This window comes from Gallus gallus, chromosome 1, assembly GCF_016699485.2.
Source record: "Gallus gallus isolate bGalGal1 chromosome 1, bGalGal1.mat.broiler.GRCg7b, whole genome shotgun sequence".
NCBI lineage: Eukaryota > Metazoa > Chordata > Aves > Galliformes > Phasianidae > Gallus > Gallus gallus.
The window spans coordinates 195,319,088-195,338,648 of NC_052532.1; the positions used below are offsets into that span (position 1 = coordinate 195,319,088).

Consider the following 19,561-nt stretch of genomic DNA (forward strand, 5'->3'; position numbering starts at 1 on the left):
GCTCAACTAATGGGATACTGTCTGAAAAATGGCAGGCTACTTTTTAGCCACTTCTCATGTAGTAACTATTAGTGAGTGAGGGATTTAGCTCAGAATTTGGCTTCTGAATGTGCAGTAAGTCCTCTGAATGATGGAGTAACAGCAGAGCAGTTCTCAAGCATTCTTTTGCCACATCCTCTGTTTATCCGTGGTCTGCAGAGGTTTTGGTGTTCTCTTCCTGTGGGATGTGCATGATGGTTCTCATACTGAGCACTGACACTGAAGAAGATGTATGTAGGGTGATTTGTAGATCCACTCAAATGCTTAATGCCTGCCTGGTCCAAGAGCACACAGATTCAGACTAAACACATGACACACTGGCATCAATGCTTGGGATGTTTAAGTGTTACTGGGATGAAAAAATGACAATTGTGAGTATTGTAGACAAGGAGGGTATTATCTTTTGGAAGCATAGAATCAAAGAATCACAGAATGGCCTGGGTTGCAAAGGCCCACAGTGCTCATCCAGTTCCAACCCCCTGCTATGTGCAGGGTCGCCAACCAGCAGCCCAGGCTGCCCAGAGCCACATCCAGCCTGGCCTTGAATGCCTGCAGGGATGGGGCATCCACAGCCTCCTTGGGCAACCTGTTCAGTGCGTCACCACCCTCTGGGGGAAAAACTTCCTCCTCATATCCAACCCAAACCTCCCCTGTCTCAGTTTAAAACCATTCCCCCTTGTCAATATCCAAACATGCTGTCGCCACACTTCCAAGATAAGCATAGCCATAAGAACAGGGCAAAATGGAAAGGAAATGAGCCAGCTTTTTTCTATTTCCTGCTTGGGAAAAAAGTTCTTTTCCTTGAACTGCGTGTTATCAGGTGAGAAAAGGGGACAAACAGCAAAAAGCACGTGCTCTGTGCTGGAGGACAGCAGCTCCAGCAGCCAACAACAGCTTTCCAGGCTCCTCCCTGCCTCTATCTGCTGCCCCTGCCTGTAGTTGCCCCTATACATCACTGATGCTGTCCTTCCCCAAAAATACCACCAAACCTGATTCGTGGGGCTCCTCCTCAATGTAAGAAATGCATTTTCCTCTGTGTAGCTTGCAGGCAAACCACCTCTCAGTGAGTCTGGCGGGAAGTTTTGCAGCTTCACCCCTCATCCCCTGGGGGGGGGAAATGGGGCTGAACTTCACCCCTTCCCCATCCATAGGCACATTTCATGGATTTCTGAGCAGGCTGTGCTCCTGTGCTTGGAGAAGAAGGGATGCTTGGCCATGGCAGGGCCAGTTCTGCCCCCTCAGAAGTGTTTGAAAGCAGACAGAAATCACTGTGCAAATGGGAAGGAGGACTCAGCGGAGGGCTCTGCTTTGCCAGACACGAAGTTTGGTGGGGCTCTGCACATCCCGATGGAGCTGAGGTCCATTTGTTTCTTTTCTCTGTATTTACACCTTCCACTTTTAATATTAAGTACGTTTAAATATTTTACGACTTATTTAAGGCTTGCTTAATAATAAATGCGTTTAAATATTTTAAAACTGCTTCCTTTTATAAATAACTTTTTATTTTTTATAATTCGATATCAATATTTGATGTCTGGGATACATATTTTAATGCACAAAAGCTTCTGAAATACAAGCTGCTGGCTAATAATAATAATAATAATAATAATGATAATGATAATGACTGTCCTCATGTGTGTAAGCCCATATGGAGAGGTCCAAACAATGCACCACTTTTTCTGCATTGGAAGTACTCTTTGCTTTCTCGTAGAGGCAAAGCCAGATGATGTTAGACATGAATGCAGCTGCTGTGGTTGCTGAGACAAATGAGGAGCATGGAAATACATCACAGCAAAAGAACATGCTACTTTCTAAATTAAAACTTAATTTCATTGAAAAGACTCAAGGAACTTTTCAGTGAGACTGAAAATAGGATTGGTGGGCGTTCATCTTCACTCTACAACAGATGTGCCTGGTAGAAAAATGCCCAGCACTATTAACAGCTGTAATCTCTGACATGGAACAGAAACCAGAGCTTTAGGGTTCGAGGCTGAACCGAAACAAGAGCAGAGGTGGGAGGAAGCAGAGCCACAACCTTTGCACTGACCCTCTCCTCACACATCTGGCATCAGCTGCACTGCAGTTTGCCTTGCAGAAGGGATGTCTGTGTGATGGTAATTTGTAGCTTAGCTGTGACCCCCCATGTGAATACTGAATCAGAAAGGAGGAAACGCACCAAAACCAATTGGAGAGCTTGTTCCATGGGCAGGGCTTCACAGTGCTCCTCGCCGCTCCTCGCCAACCCAAGAGGAGCTGAGTTCCACTGTAACACAGTAAAATGGGCACCAGAGTCGACTCATGGTTTTCTTAAAGCTGCTCTGAGCTGTGTGAAAAACATCATGCACATCCCTCCCTCCTCCCTGCAAGCGTTGGTCGTAAGGCTGAGCCTGCACGAGGGCACTGGCTGGGGTGGCCCCTTATTTTCAGCTTTGGAAAAGGAAGGGCTGTGGTTTCAAGTGCGTTTCGTGTTCGTGGTTTGCTTGCAATAAACGTTGGTTGCTTTTTGCCTTCACTGAAGTGAACTGTTTTAGTCTTCAGTGTGGAAAACACAGTGCTTTAAGGCTCCTGGGAATCGTGGAACCATAGAATGGCCTGAGTTGAAAAGGACCACAATGCTCATCCAGTTCCAACCCCCTGCTATGTGCAGGGTCGCCAACCAGCAGCCCAGGCTGCCCAGAGCCACATCCAGCCTGGCCTTGAATGCCTGCAGGGATGGGGCATCCACAGCCTCCTTGGGCAACCTGTCGTTTTGGATATACATATCTGGAGTGTCAGTGAGAAAGTGCTTCAAGGGCTCTTTGTTGTATATATGGAAACTATGGAAAGATTAGGTGTGATTTCAGTAACCAAACGCTGGAAGGTCCATCTTCAGATTCCCACCTGGATTCTGCTTTGTCTATTGAGAACAGAGACCTACATCATCTTGCTTCCACTGGCAATTCTTGAGAGGAAGAAATGTAGTTTTTCGGTTACTTACCAGCAGTGAGAGCAGACTTAATATGAAACACTGTCAGAAATTGTGGTTTGAAATGTAAGTTGCTGTTCTGCAGACAACATTTGTTGTCCGGACAGAGAAGGTGGCTTTGCTGTTCTCAGGTACTTGGTGGCATTATGACTGGATGATAATGAGAACTGAGCCTAAATGGCTGAATGTATCCCACTTAACCTCTCATCTTTGCTTCCTATGGTGCATATTTACTCTGTGAATGAGTTGGCTTCCCAGACTGGCTCATTCTTCCCCTCTTTGATAATAGTGTGTTGCCAAAACAGTCTTTCACTTTTATTCATCGGAACTATCTTAGCAGTAAGACTGCAGTGCTCAGTGTCACACTGAGACTGATTTTCCCAAGACAGTGAGGTGTGAATTCTTTAGAGCTTTGCTTTTGCAGTTGGCTTTCCTCAACATGCTGCCATGACAGAGTTCGAAAGGAGGGGGGTTGGTTATGTATGTAACAAGATCCTGGGCTATATCTTACATTATATGGCCCTCGTCATGCAAGATACAAGTTATCACCTAACTAAATATGTCATATGTGCAGAGGTGGCCCCAGGGCTTTCTCGTGACTCATTCTCTCATGGTCTTCTGTTCCAGAGTCGACAACTGGAATCAGAAACTGGAACGACTGAAGAGCACAGCCTCAACAAGGAGGCTCGGAAATGGGCAACCCGTGTAGCCCGAGAGCACAAAAACATCATCCACAGCCAGCGGGTACGTTGGGTTACCACTGCTCTACAGATCTTACTTCTTGCAGCTCCTTGCTGTACGAAAGAAGAGCTGCTGCCAGCACCAAGGGGTTATTTGTATGGGACGTCTCTCCAGGCAGTCTGCCTTTTTCATCTTGTCTTGTCTTGGTATTACCAGCTTGACAGCTGCTCAGCTTTTATGGTTTGTCAGTGTGTTTTGTTACTGTTATATAAATCTGAAGTTACAGCATCTCTTTCGCTGCAAATAACAGAGGGACACATTTTGGCTGCCTTGTGTGGAGCAGAGGTGGTTTTGGGATGCAGCTGGGACTGCCTGGGAGTGAGCATAAAGTTTGGAGAAATGCACCCTTTTGTGGGTGCGTTCCTTTCTGAAGTATCTGTAGCACTCATGCTCCTGTCTGGGAATCATAGAATGATAGAAAGGCCTGGGTTGAAAAGGAACACAATGCTCATTCAGTTCCAACCCCCTGCTATGTGCAGGGTCGCCAACCAGCAGCCCAGGCTGCCCAGAGCCACATCCAGCCTGGCCTTGAATGCCTGCAGGGATGGGGCATCCACAGCCTCCTTGGGCAACCTGTTCAGTGCGTCACCACCCTCTGGGGGAAAAAACTCAGAAGACTGAGATCAAAGCATCCTGCCTCTGTCACAACCCAGAGATGAGCAGGGAAACAGAAATCCTCTTCCTGAAGAGATTTGACAGCATTTGACATGCTAAGGTCAAGGCTAACTTGCAAAGAGTGCATTGAATTCTATTAGAGGATGAGGCTATACTATGATATCCATAATATTGTGTAATGCACAGTAAAGGCAGTGAGGCAGTGGCACAGGTTGCCCAGAGAGGTGTTGGTGCCCCATCCCTGCAGACACCCGAGGTCATGGGATGGGGCTGTGAGCACTGATAGAGCTGTGGGTGTCTCTGTGCATTGTGAGGAGTGGGACCAGATGGCCTTTAAGGGCCCCTTCCAACTCCAACCATTCAGTGATGTTCAGTGAGCAGTCCTGCAAGAGGGGGCACAACTTCTGGTTCTGCTTCAGAGATTTGAGCCGTTCCTCAGACTTCCCAGCAGAATGCACCAAGCAAGAAGCAGGACCAGAACAGCTCCACCATCTTATCTGCCTTCTGCTGAACCCTGGTCACTGTATTGCAAAAAGCAGAAGTTGTAGCATTGGGCAGAAAGTATTAAGAGAGGGGATGTTGAATCCATAGTCAAAACATGATAGAAGAATTCCCCTTGGTAGAAGGAGGGGTATCCTGGGTTCTGGTTATTGCTGTTGTTACTCCTCCTTATTCTCCAGGGACTGTAACACAAAATGTATCAACAGCCACAGAATGACTCAAAGATCTGCAGATAATGGTTGCCTATCTGTGAAATCACATGCTTTTGCTGTTTTCCCTTTAGACCAGTGCAGTCTACATGTATGTCCATAAGGGCAGGAAGCTCCAGCATGCATTCTGTGATTCTCCTGCACACACGCAGCTCCTGCAAACACAGCAAACCTTCTTTGGGTCCCACTGCCTCAGGGCTGTCACGGTGCTAGTGACTTTTCACTTCCCATTTCAGATGCTCTTTTAAACCTGACATGAGCACGAACCAATGTGTCTGTCTTAGATATGTAAATATCAGTGTGCAGATGAGTGGGTTCATACTGCAGTATCTTCTTTAAGGTGCTGAAGTATTCTCCTAAGTAAACTTCCATTTGAAATGCTGTGCTTTTCAGTGGTGGTGTGCCTTGCTCATCATTTTGTTGCCTGGGATGGGTGGACTGCTGTCCATTGGCCTCGTCAGCCAACCATTGCTGTGAATTGCCATCAGTGTTTCTCACGTAACGTTTCCCCCACCTTTGGTGCACTTTCCTATTTCTGGCAGACACTTGAAGAGCTGGAGTGCCACGGGCCTGTGATGTCTGAGCAAACCCGAGTGGAACTGGAGCAGAAAATAGATGAAGCCAGAGAGAGCATTCGCAAGGCTGAGGTAAGAAAGCAGTCATTGGGCACCTCCGTTTCTTACCATGGAATGGTTTGTGCTGCTGCTGTTTAATTCGAGGTGTGGAAATGTAAGCATCAAAAACCAGAGGGTTCTAAGAGGTTGGTTTTCTGTGGTTTCTTACCTCTCATACCACTGAATGAACTTACTGAAAGATAGGAGGTAAAAAGAATTACATTGAAACGAACCCCCTGATGGAGAGTGATGGGACTTGCTGTGTTTCCTGCTATTGTGCAAATGTCTCTGTTTGGAGGCAGTGTCTTAAGTAGACTGAAAGCTACCTCAGTTTCCCTTCTCCTTGAAGGGACTGGCAGCAGAAAATCATGATCATCTCTCCATACTTGTGATTCTGTGTTTCTGGAAGGAGTTACCGTGTGCCAATGTGACTTCTGTGAGAGCACAGAAACTATTTCATAGAATGGCCTGGGTTGCAAAGGACCACAATGCTCATCCAGTTCCAACCCCCTGCTATGTGCAGGGTCACCAACCAGCAGACCAGGCTGCCCAGAGCCACATCCAGCCTGGCCTTGAATGCCTGCAGGGATGGGGCATCCACAGCCTCCTTGGGCAGCATGTCGTTTTGGATATACATATCTGGAGTGTCAATGGGAAAGTACTTCAAGGGCTCTTTGTATCTCCTTGTACCTCCACTCTGAGGCACTCATAAGAAGGCTGCAGGGGATTGTGAGGCCTTCTGGGGGCTATATCAGGCTCTTGGCTTTGTGTTTGACTGACAAAGTTTGGTTGCTGAAGCTGACTGTCAGCATGGGCACAGGAGCTACTGCAAGCAAGAGGAAATGATCTATTCATTTACAGCTGAGCATGTTGCATAATTAAAAGTGTAGAGCAAACGCAGTTATTTCAGTTAAGTGCTTCTCATAGATAATCAGAGTACCTGGTGTAATTAGGAATGTGATTTCCAGCTCAAGAGGTTAGAAAATGCAGAGTGAAAATATTCCGCCTACCGATAGGCTGAATGTTCTCCTCTTTGCTAAAACAAACCCACTTCTCTGAGCAGAAAGTGTTCTAAAGTGCAGTTGTCTTTCGTTCTGAGTAATGTATTTCCAACAGACTGTGCTCCAGAGTGATTCAGTGTGTGTGTGGTTAATGATTGAGTACACAAGGACAGAGAGCATGGGAACGAAAGGTAAAAACAGCAGCAGAAACTAAATTGGGATAAGAGGTTGCAGAGGAGAAGGTTCTTGCACGGGAATAGCATAGATCAGTTCCAGAGCTTAAATGCTTGCCAATCCTGAGTAGGCATCATTAGCAGAACCCAATGAATGGGTGGAAATGTGCTCGAGCAAAAAGATAACGCCATCCCTTGGGGTGGGTGGTGGAGAGCAAACATGGACACCAGTATTTTTATTTGTTAAATGGTTGGAAGCCTGAACGTTGGAAGTGCTGCTGTAACGAAGGCTAAGCAGGAGATGGGTGCTAGGAATCAGGCCATGGTGCTGGATGAACACTGCAGGGAGCACGAGGAGGGAGTGACACCCAGTTCCTGTCTGTGCGGAGACAGCAAAGAAGAGACCTGAGAGTGTTTGAGGCCTTCTGCCCAGCAGAAATTGGCTTTTCGGTGAGGATTAGCTGAGACAGCTGGAGACAAACTTGCAGATTCCCTTGGCATCGGCCACAGAATATCCCAAAATCACAGAATCATAGAATCACAGAATGGCTTGGGTTGGAAGGGACCCCAAGGATCATGAAGCTCCAACCCCCCCACCATACACAGGGCCACCAACCTCCACATTTCAGACCAGCCCAGGCTGCCCAGGGCCCCATCCAACCCGGCCTTCAACACCTCCATGGATGGACGGGGCATCCACAGCCTCTCTGGGCAGCTGTTCCAGCACCTCCCCACTCTCTCTGTCAACAACTTCCCCCTCACATCCAACCTCAATCTGCCCTCCTTCAGCTTCACACCATTTCCCCTTGTCCTGCTCTTATCTCCCCTCTCAAAGAGTTGCCTCCCCTCCTGTTTGTAGGCTCCCTTTAGGTCCTGGAAGGCTGCACTGAGGTCACCCCGCAGCCTTCTCTTCTCCAGGCTCAACAAGCCCAGCTCCCTCAGCCTGTCTTTGTAGGGGAGGTGCTGCAGCCCTCTGAGCATCTTTGTGGCCTCCTCTGGACCCTACTCAGTATAGCTGAGAATAGACAGATAGTGCCGAGAAGCAGAAGGTTTATATAAGACAAATGAGGAGTGAGATCAGCAGTAAAGCCAGCAGCATTCAGTAGGAAGCAGTGGTGTTTTCCAAAAGTGGAGAGAGGGACGGAGCGTGGCTGGGAGGGACAGTGGGCAGGAAGCACCCTGCCAGGAAGGTGAGTCAGTAAGGCAGCAAAGAAGGGAAAAAAAAGCTCACAGTCCTGACATCTAAACGGAGCAAATGCAGAGTGATGGATGCACTCCTTGTAAACACCAAGCAGCACTCGGAAGAGGTAGAGATGGTGGATGTTTTTCTGTGAGATACGTTGCCGTGTTTGGTAGAAAGAAAGCTAAGAGGGAAGATGATGCTGTTCCTTGCTTTTGTGGTGCCAGACAGTGTGTTGTAGTTAAGACGTCACCTTTCCAGTCACTAATGTCTTTTAGTTACTTAAATCCTTTACTATGAGAGTGTTGAGCTTCTGGAACAGTCTGCCCAGAGCCACATCCAGCCTGGCCTTGAATGACTCCAGGGATGGGGCACCCACAACCAATTCATCTCTTTGCCCTCTTCCTCAGACGTGCAGAACCCTTTGAAATCCAACAGCTGAGATGAACCCAGGAGCTGTGCAGTACGTAGAACTTACAATTTTGTCTCACAAGCACTCAAGCGCATTTTGAAGCAGAGAGATAAAGTAAAACTGTACATCCAATGGAGACATCTTGAAGAAACCTGGTTCCTGTTGGCTTTTGCCTTCTTCAAGATGTAGTGCTTCAACATAAGGACGGAGGTTGGCACATTCACAGCTCAGTGGGTTATTTTTGATCTTGCTCCCCATGTGGTAGAAGGCATTTTTCTTGGTGATCTCTCATGGAGCACTCTCCTTGATTAAAATTTGGGAAAAATATGACTTAGGCTTGAATGCTCTTATCCAATTGATAGATGGTAGATGATAGATGATGTCTTGGTGGCACCCAAGGTCAGGGAAGGGGGCTGTGAGCACCTGATGGAGCTGTGGGTGTTCATTGCTGGCAGTGTTACCCAACAGCCTTGAAGGGTCCCTTCCAACTCCACCCATTCTGTGGTTCTGTGATACGCAGTGGCTGTAACTGATAACCATAGCACATACTTTTTTTATTGCTCTTCAGTTGAGAAGGTTTTGGTTTAGTTTGTGGAAGGGCTTGGTTTTGTTTTGCTCACTTCTTATACAATAAATGTGGGAATATGTCTGATAATACCTCTGGCCCTGGCAGAAGGCTCGAATTTGGTGCAGTTAATGCTACAGCATGGAGTTTAGATTCAGAGGAGCTCCATCCTTGTCGGAACAGCTTTTGACCTCTGATTCTTACGGGTTGGATTCCAAGAAAGGCAAGCACTGGGAGCAGACCTGTGCATCTCCACTGGACATGGCACAGTTTGAGCATCATCTGGAGAGGAGGTGGGCACCTTAAAGACTCAGTAATTTAGGAAAATAAATTATTTGCGTAGCTCCTTTGCACTCAACCAACCAACCAAGTTAACTGAACTGAACTCCTGGACTTCTGCTTGCTGTGGCTGTTGGTTCAGGCAGTTCGATAGCTCTCATTTTCTTAAAAACATCTTCCCAATTCCTCACCATTAGAGATATTAGAGATATAACTGTATTATGTATACTATGTATATATATACTGTCTCCACGGATCTGTCCTGCAGAAATAAGGAAGAGTTGAAGCTGACCCTTTGGCTTTCATAATCGTTTCTTCAGCCTGCATCCCAGACCCTGAGGTGAAGTTACTCCAACCCTGTTCATCTCAGATCTCTCTCTCACACTGAAGACCCCAGCACTTTGCTGGCCTGGTGTGAGTAATGCAGTTGGTCTCAGGGCTGAAATATTTTTTCTCTGTGATGGTGGGAGATATCCCATCTGTGCTGAGGTCTTCTCTCTAGGAAGGTCTTGGGGCCTCCGCAGCAATTAATCCAATTTCCACTTAATTGTATGGGGATGCATTTTGCCTTGTAATTAGGATGTCTACGACCCTCAAGAGAGTGTTTGTAGCAGATAACATTTGATTAAGACTCATTATAGTGCTGCTTACTTCGTTTGATTAGTTCAGAAGCTTAGGTTCATTTCTAATTGTGGACGGAGGGCTGCTGTGGTCTCCCCTTATAGCTGGCGATGAATATTTATGCCTGTGCTGTGATAACAGTGGTACTGCTGGCTGTGCTCCTGTTCTATCTGAGGATCTCATCTGTTCATCGTGTGCTGTGCACCTTCTCCTGCATCTCAGTTGAACCTTTCCACGTGGTGAGTTATTCTCTGCTCATAGGAAACGTGAGAAAATCTCATTCCGTATGCTTCACCAAAAAGATGGAAGGGAGGAAGGTTACCAACAGGAAAAGAAGCTCCATTTGTGAAATGTCATTTGCTGCCACCTCCGGCTCTGCCCGGGAAACATATGTTTGGGAAGGCTGTGCTGGGTAAGCAGATTGCTCTCCCGGCGTGAGATGAGCACTGCGTGGTGCTGAGCTGGGCAGATTTGAACCACGGCCGTTCCTGACATCCCCGGGTTGGGAATGCTGGCCTTGCAAATGTATGGCACAGTATTGGTTGTAAAGATTCCTGTATTCCCCACGTCTGTTTCCTCTACACAGCCTTCAGCCACTCTGCCCCACGCCTGTAGTATTGCCTGGGGTTGTTGTGGCCAAAGTGCAGAACCTGGCACTGGGCCTTGTTGAACTCCATCCCGTTGGCTTCAGCCCAGCTATCCAGCCTGTCCAGATCCCTCTGCAGGGCCTTCCTACCCCCAGGCAGATCCACACTTCCAGCCAGCTCGGTGTCATCTGCAAACATACTGAGGGTGCACTCGGTGCCCTCATCCAGGTCATCAGTGAAGGTATTAAACAGGACAGGCCCCACTACCAACCCCTTGGGAACACCACTGTGACCGGCCACCAGCTGGATGTGACTCTCTGCTCCTCTGCTTAAGGGAAGTCTCTGAATCTTCTAACTATGAAACATATTCTGGTATTCATAGCAGGAATGCAGAGAAACGTGCTAAAGGTTTGTGTGCACACATTTATATGCACTTTATGACTTACAGAATGGAGGTGATTTCCATTCAGCCCAGCTACCTGGGAACGACTCCGTGACCCCGACAAAATCCCACACACTTCTCTCTCTCTCACCTCCTCCTTCATTCCTCCTTCCCCACCACCTCCTTTCCCAGCTTTGTATTCAGTCATGTTTTTATGTGCTGGAGCTTGGAGAAAACCAACCTGCTGCTCGGGCTGGGGCTGTTGGTGGGCTCCCTCCATGCCCAACTTCACCCCACCTCATTAACCCAGCCATCCTGTCCCACGACGTGTGGTCCATGTTTCATTTCCTGCTTGTTTCAGCCCAGCAGCCTCTCTTGGTTTAGCTGTATGCAGCCAGACGGGATAGTTAGCATAGAAATTAACTGCCAACTGTAATATGTCAAAACTCCCCACCCATCCTTCTGCTTCAGGATGGCTCAGTGTTGGGATGGAGAGTGGCCAGTTGATAGTTCATTCCCATTACGGCCCACCAGAAGTATAGGTTTGAGATGGTTTGGGGTGAATTCAGGGGGCCGGGGGCTGCAGCAGCCAGGATTCACAAGGAGCCAGTGCAAGCTTCGGGCTGTGGCAAAGACAGATGAGATGAAAGGCTGGAGCAGGAACAACAGCATGCTTAACTGTGTTCCCTGGGTCTCTGGCACCATGTGGTGCCGCTTACAGTGCTGCAGGTGGATACTGTATGGTCAGAACGATGTGGGTTGGAAGGACGTCAGACATCCTCCAGTTCCAGCTCCGCAGGGCAGAGCTCTACGTTGTGCCTCAAGGATCCCGATTTCGGGTGAGCTTTGCTGGAAGGGGGATGTTTTGGAGTGGGGTGGTGATGGCGTGGCTGCCTTTCCACCCCAGATGTCTTTTAGGGCAACGTGGCTGTGAAAGTTCCATTTCTTGCATTTCTGGGTTTGGTTTCTTGGGTTTGCTTGTGCATCCCAACTTTACCAGCATTGGGCTATGGCTTAAAACCCATTTGCAGGGGAGGGCTGGTGCTTGGTTTTGAGATACCAGTGCCATCCCAGAACTTATTTTTACTGTACTCATAGCTACTTCCACCTACCACAGGGCATACAATTCTGGTGGCCCAGAATTTAAGTGATACACTGGGTCTCATTTAAAGAATGGTTGGTTTTTATACCTTTTGAATTCAAACTAGAATTTTAACATAAGCTTCACTAACAGGGAAAAATAATAAAGATGGTATCTTATTTAGCCACAACCTTTCCATGGATTTTCCTTCCTGGCTAAAACAATTTGCCAGATGAGGGTATCCAACTTGCTGATGATCTCGTCCTTGCCAATAGAAAAATACTGCAGTAGTATCAAATGTTTTTCATGAAGGATTGTTTAGGTTTACTTATAATCCTAATGTCATCCAATTTGAATACCTGTACACGTATGTAAGTATATCCCATACCTAAAAAAAATTAATCTTGTCTTGTGATAGCAGGAGGGGAGCGCCCTGGGCTGGGGCCTTGCTCATGGGTCGTGGTGTTATTCTGCCTCCTGAAAAGTGATGGAAAATAAAGCAACTTTACTTCTAGGAAGCTCCATTCAAAACTGAGCCAATAGTCCCAAACCAGAGTGCTTGAAGGACTGCGTTCGATTGGCTTGGCTGGATTTCTGTGTTTGCTTGTTACCCCAACATTTTTATAGCCCATTTAAAGGACCTGTAACCAAGGTGTTTGTGGGATGTAAAGGGCACTTGGTTTCTTATGGCCCCTATTCTATCTGGGCACAGAGAACAGCAATGTAATATATTCTTGTTGAATTTGGTTGCCATGAGTTCCAAAGCAGTTGTTTATCTCCATCTCGTGCGAGCTGTAGGTTTAAAGACTTCTCTTAATTAAGACTGGAACAGTAAATAAACCAAGTTCTTCTTCCATGTAGAGCAAAGGTGGGAATGTGAGAAACAGATAACAATATTGATATTTTTTAAAGCTTTTTGTTCCTTTCATCTTCTTGTAACGTGCCATCAGCTGAGGCAGAAGGAGAGCAGAGAGAGGTGAGAACCACCCAAACCCCGTTCGTAAGCTTTGTGGGTGGCTGCCAGTTCTAAATGAACATAAAGAAATTCCAGACCTCGGCTATTAAATAGTAATTGGTAAATAGCAACAGTAAATAGCAGTCTCACTATTAAGTAGGAAAATATCTGTCCTGCAGCGAAGCTTAATAACAATGCAATCTGGGCAGCATCCAGCTCTTGCAGTGAGTGCTGGGTTTCAGCATTCCAGTGCTGTTGGAACTCAGCTGCCTTCCTGGAGACACTCTGTGTTGTGGGGAATGTCAACGCTCGCTTGGTTAAACATATTTTCAAGTCTGCAAGTTCCTGTTGGCGGAGGTCAGTCAGTGCTTGGTGATTTTCTGTAAGCATCCCCTGTCTTCAGTGCTGGTGCATGGCTTTCTGGCTCCATTCCCACGCCAAAACCAAAAGAGAAGATGGGGCAAGCTGGAGCTGTGCCCTTTGTGCAAGGTGGGTCCTTGCATGGTGGGGTTAGCTGGGGCTCCAGCTTTGGCATCATCATAATAGTAGTTTGCCCCATCCAGTTTGGGCATAGTGATGTCTGAATGGAGTGGTCATGTCTTTATATACGTAGCTGTTCCTGCACAAGGAGCAGAAAGGTTATATTACTGCATGGCTCTTTTTTTTTAATATACACACATAGGTAGGAAGCTGTTAGCCCTGGTCTACCAGCACAATCATTTAGGGGAAAGAAAAAAACAAAAACATGCATTTGCTTGTAAATAGTGCTATACATCTTTCAAGTGCAGACCTGACCTAACACTTTAAGCACTTTTATAGTTTGTCTGCAATGGAATGGAACTCAAAACATTTGTGGTTTGGAACGAGCATTTGTTGAATATTAAGTGTACTGTGTGTAAATAGAGGGAGGGAGCTCAACTGCATGTACTGCATACCTTGACTTAAAACTCCTAGTAAGTACAGCCAAGGAGCTTGGAGCAGCTTGTTTATTTTAGCTAACAAGTTGGTACAAGCAACATGGTTTACAGTGGGCTGAGAGCTCATAGGAGCTACAAATGTTTACAGCATGCCTAGACTAATGTTTGTTGCATAACTTGAGCTAATTGGAAATTGCATAACAAGGTAAAACAGCATAACAAGCAGGCTGAGCAGTTCTGTGCAACTTGTGCTGAGGGCACACAAAAAGTCCTCATGCCATAATACAGCGCCAGAACATAAAGACAAATTGGGAGTGGCTTCTTTACTCCATGATGATATCCATCCATCATCCATCCATCCATTTATCCATCCGTCCATCCATCCATCCATCCATCCATCCATCCATCCATCCATCCATCCATCCATCTATCCACCCATCCATACATCCTATTATCCATCCATCCATCCATCCATCCATCCATCCATGCATCCATTTATCCATCCATGCATCCACTTATCCATCCATCTATCCGTTTATCCATCCATTTATCCATTTGTCCATCTCCATCCATCCATCCATCCATCCATCCATCCATCCATCCATCCATTTGTCCATCCATCCGTCCATCCTATTATCCATCCATGCATCCATTTATCCATCCATGCATCCACTTATCCGTCCATCTATCCGTTTATCCATCCATTTATCCATTTGTCCATCTCTATTCATCCATCCATCCATCCATCCATCCATCCATCCATCCATTTGTCCATCCATCTGTCCATCCATCCACCCATTCATCCATCCATTTGTCCATCCATCCATCCGTTTATCCATCCATTTATCGATCCACCCACCCACCCATCCACCCACCCATCCATCCATCCATCCATCCATCCATCCATCCATCCATCCATCCATCCATCCATCTCTAATGCTGGCCGGTATTCCTCTGGGGTGAGGGCCGCAGGTAATTGAGACCATCCATGTGGGGCAGGAGCTGTACTCATTTTCACTTGGTACCATGGAGTTCCCCATCACCTTCTCTCAAAGCACGAGTGGTCCCAAAGGGATTTTGTTCCAATTAACAGACAAGAGGTGTGTTTACATGCAGAGATTGGCACCCCCAGCTTCAGCTTTTTGGTGCGACTCCTCTGTGCTAATGCTTTTAGTTTAGAAGTGTGTCTCTGTGCAGCTTCATTTAGTGAGAAATCCACTTCTCTGCTGGATAAGCATTCCTAGAAACAGTATTTTTTCCAAAGGAATGCTTAATCATTAACTTAAAGTTGTTGTTTCCATGTTATTACATCTTTAAAATCTACAAACCATACTATAAGAGCAGAAGGGAAAACATTGTGTTGCTGTTCTAGGACCAACAGAGGGTAAAATGCCTGTTTCACTCATCCTAAAACCCTGAAGCCACCTAAGCCTTCTTTTTTCAGAACCTCCATGGGCATTGCTTTTGTAAATGTTCACAGAATTTGGGTCAGAGCTTGCAAGGTTTTGGCTTCCAAGTGTGCATGTCGGTAGGTGGATCAATCCCTGCACTTCTTAAATGAGAATCTTGACCAAAGCAGAGTGGTGAAGATTAATATGTCTTTTTTTCTTCTCATTTTCTTGCTTCTGTGACCATTATTTACATACATGTTTATCACTGACCCAAAGGCTGCTCGTGTGCAGAAATGGGAACCTCTCCTGGCTGCGTGGTGCTGGCCTTTCCCATGGGAAATGTTTCTCCAGCCTGGATCCGTGTATGCAGTGAGCCCTTATGAAGATACATTTCACATAATAAATTTTATTCTGTTGGCTGCTCTGCTTTTTGAGGAATCACATGTGTTCCAAGCAGACATAAAACTGTTGTCTCACAGAAGCAGCTTCATTGTTTGAATGTTTTCAAGTCACCTTTTTGGTCAGTTTCAAAGGAGAACGGGAGCTGCATTTAGGTGGTCAGCAGAATGAAAGTCACGCCTAAAGCTCTGGTGGTTTATTTTATGACTTACTTTCTTAATCACAGAATGACAGAATGGCCCGGGTTGGAAGGGACCTCAAGGATCATGAAGCTCCAACCCCCCCACCACACACAGGGCCACCAACCTCCACATTTCAGACCAGCCCAGGCTGCCCAGGGCCCCATCCAACCCGGCCTTCAACACCTCCACGGATGGACGGGGCATCCACAGCCTCTCTGGGCAGCTGTTCCAGCACCTCCCCACTCTCTCTGTCAACAACTTCCCCCTCACATCCAACCTCAATCTGCCCTCCTTCAACTTCAAACCATTTCCCCTTGTCCTGCCCTTGTTTCCCCTTAATAAAACGAGAGCGTGTGATCTGGGGCTAGGAGTGAAATGTCATCCTGAGAGATTTCTGATTCTCACCCTTCTGTTTCCGCAGATCATTAAGCTGAAAGCAGAAGCCCGTCTCGATCTCCTGAAGCAGATCGGGGTCTCCGTGGATACGTGGCTAAAAAGTGCAATGAACCAGGTGATGGAGGAGCTGGAAAACGAGCGCTGGGCCAGCCTGCCTTCAGTGACCAACAACGGCTCTGCACACCTGGTATGGCCCCATCCCTTCCCAGTACTTAAAGGGAGCTTCTAAGCAGAGGGAGAGCGACTTCTTACATGGTCTGATAGTGATAGGACAAGGGAGAGTGGCTTCAAAATAAAAGAGGGGAGATTTAAGTCAAGTATGAGTAGGAAGTTCTTTACTCAGAGGGTCATGAGGCCCCGGCACTGCTGCCCAGACATGTGGGTGCCCATCCCTGCAAGTGCCTGAAGCCAAGGATGGGCCCTGGGCAGCCTGAGCTGTGGGGGTTGGAACTGGATGGATGACCTTCAAGGTCCCCTCCAACCAGAGCCATTCTGTGATTTGAGATGTGCTAAATACCTGACTGCACCTCTTCCTGCAGCCCAGGCTGCCCATTGTCCCATCCATGGCTGAGGGCACCTCCAGGCATGGGGCAGAACAGCTCTGGGCTGCAGTGGCAGGGCCTCACCTCCCTGTTTGAGATTTTATTTGAGGTCCATGATATCTGTGATAGGGTACTAATGGTGTATGGTAGCAGTTTTCCCTCTCTTCTCCCTTTTCTCCACCTCTTCCAGCTCCTGCTGGGCACATTGGGTGCTGCTCAGTGCCCGGCTCCCATCCCTCTGCCCAGCAGCCAATGCCATCCCCCTGCCACCAGCATGGGAGCTTACAGGCTGACTCATACATTCGCCTTCTACACTTACATAAGCTCCTGTGTAAGAAGGATCTGCTGTTGACCTTGGCAGGCCAGGCAAGGACGAGCTGTAGATGGAATTCTTAGAACTGCTACAGAAATTACATTGGGTGCAATTATTGGAGAAATACTGCGGCCGGAGACAAGCAGCACTTTCACTTCAGCCTTGAAGAGCGAGCAAGCAGCAGTTAGTGTTCCAAAGGCAGCTCTTGCTGTCCTTGTGTCACAGTTTGTGCTCTCAATGTACTTTCAGTTAAGCAATGGAGGTGAGGAAGGCAGCCCTGACGGTTTGGTCCCTCTGTATGGTACAATAGGAGCTGCATCTCCTTACCTGTCCATTTGGTTGGCTTTCCAATAGAACGATGAAATGTGTAATCTTGGAAAGGAATTCTTTTTTTTCCTACTCTTAACACCCCCCAAAAAAAGTTGATTATTTTGAATTTTAGTGTCATCTGGAAAATGCAGTGCAGCTGTTACATGTAATGTAATTGAGAGACCTTTGTGCTGCCTGCAGGAAAACAAATGCATTGTAAATATGGAATTCATTCAAAAAGAAGGAGAGAAGGATGTCTTCGTGGAGTTTGTGCTTTTTTTTGCCTTCACCACAACTTCCAACTGCCCAGTTCTAAGAAACATTTCTACAGTAGAAGTGCAGCACTGCAGAGCCAGAAAGTTCATAGAATGATAGAATGGCCTGGGTTGCAAAGGACCACAGTGCTCATCCAGTCCCAACCCCCTGCTATGTGCAGGGTCGCCAACCAGCAGCCCAGGCTGCCCAGAGCCACATCCAGCCTGGCCTTGAATGCCTGCAGGGATGGGCATCCACAGTTCACAGTTCACAGTGGGTCCATGGAAATGGATATTTCAAAGCGTGAAGGGCCATGGCATCTTCCAGCTGTAGGGTTACTGGTTCATATTCTGGTCTGAATGTCACTGAATAGCAGCAGTCTGCATGGAACAGGGTGTGTGGATTGCAGGGTCAGCAGTGGAGGCCTTTCTGGGGTCCTGCAGACCCTTCTGTAGGGAATTTTCATGACATTTCAGCATCTTTTTTTATGCTCTTCAAAGTTGTACATCCAGGTCACACCTGAGGTGGTTCAAGGACTCTGCATCTCCAAGGACAGACAACCAAAATATACTAAAAGAGGCATTTTGGTCTTCCTCCTCGTGTTAGCACACTTGGAACAGATGTTTCACAACCAGCTCTTCGTGGATATGATGATACCCTTATTCCACAGTGTGTCATGTGGATGTCAGCTGGGACAGGTTGGACTTGGTGATCTCAGAGGTCTTTTCCAACCTTAGTGATCCCATGATTCTATGATATAGACGGTGCACAGGGAGGGCAACAAATGCAAAGTGTTGCTCGGTTCGTTTTATTATTGCTTCATTAATTTTTGTTTGATGTCTGCTTTGACTTCACATTTAACTTGATGAATGTCCTTGCTTTTAATAGATCAATGCTGACGCAGAGAAGGAAGAAGGTGAAGAGTTTGAGGACAGCATGGATGTTTTTGATGACAGCAGTTCTAGTCCTTCTGGTACTCTTAGAAATTACCCTCTCACCTGCAAAGTCGTCTATTCCTATAAGGTTTGTGATATTTTTTCTCTACAATTTCTGTCTGATTGGAAAAACAAGTAGCACAGTGAGCACATAACAGCTGTAACTGATACACCCACCATGGGGTTGTGAGAAACATGGATCTGTAGTGCAAAGCCCACAGTCTGTGCGGAGCTGAAGTGTGCAAAGCAGCCCTGCCTGACTCCTTGTCCTGGAACACTGAGTTACAGCTTTGCTGAAAAGCCACATTCCTGCTCTTTACCTCTGCTGGGACTGCTGGGGCTGTTGTGAATCACAACACTTTGTTACCAAAGCCAGCTGCAGGCAGAGGATGGAGTAATGAGGGTTACCAAGGTAAATAGGGCTCAATAGGCTGGGTGGTATCCGGGCTGCTTCCATCAGTCCTCTTGAGTGAAGAAAGCAGTCAGAAGAGCCCTCACATTCAAGTATATACATCATAAGAAAATGCTTTTATTTTCTCTTTTTCCTGTTACGTTTTTCAGGCTTCTCAGCCAGATGAATTGACCATAGAGGAACACGAGGTATTGGAGGTGATTGAAGATGGAGATATGGAAGACTGGGTAAAGGTATCGCTTTTTCTGAGGCTGTTTTCACTATTACTTTTTAGAAATTGGGCTGTGGGACAGAAGCTCGGAGTAGTGAAGGGTAGAGCTGAGCTCCTTTGGTGTCCTTGATCTGCAGGCACGGAATAAAGCCGGCCAGGTGGGCTACGTCCCAGAGAAGTACCTGCAGTTCCCAACATCCAGCAGCCTGCTGAGCATGCTGCAGTCCCTTGCTGCACTGGACAGTCGGTCCCACACCTCCAACAATTCCACAGAGGCTGACCTGGTGTCAGGCAGCCTGAATGGAGATTCCAGTGGTGAGTGTTCATTGAGAAGCAAATAGTGAGTGAAGCTTGCTCTTCAGTGCCTTCTGCATGTCAG

At 47.0% G+C, this 19,561-nt stretch overlaps 1 protein-coding gene across 2 annotated transcripts in view; it reads left to right on the forward strand.

Annotated features, from left to right (window-relative positions):
* Positions 1-19,561, forward strand: part of FCHSD2 (FCH and double SH3 domains 2) — a 120,264-nt gene that overhangs the window by 93,640 nt on the left and 7,063 nt on the right. For both annotated transcript variants that reach the window (XM_015280992.4, XM_015280993.4), the window contains 6 exons: positions 3,632-3,748; positions 5,613-5,717; positions 16,231-16,392; positions 18,513-18,647; positions 19,121-19,204; positions 19,320-19,497. In XM_015280992.4, the coding sequence (XP_015136478.1) occupies positions 3,632-3,748; positions 5,613-5,717; positions 16,231-16,392; positions 18,513-18,647; positions 19,121-19,204; positions 19,320-19,497 (781 nt within the window). The remainder of the gene's footprint in view (positions 1-3,631; positions 3,749-5,612; positions 5,718-16,230; positions 16,393-18,512; positions 18,648-19,120; positions 19,205-19,319; positions 19,498-19,561) is intronic.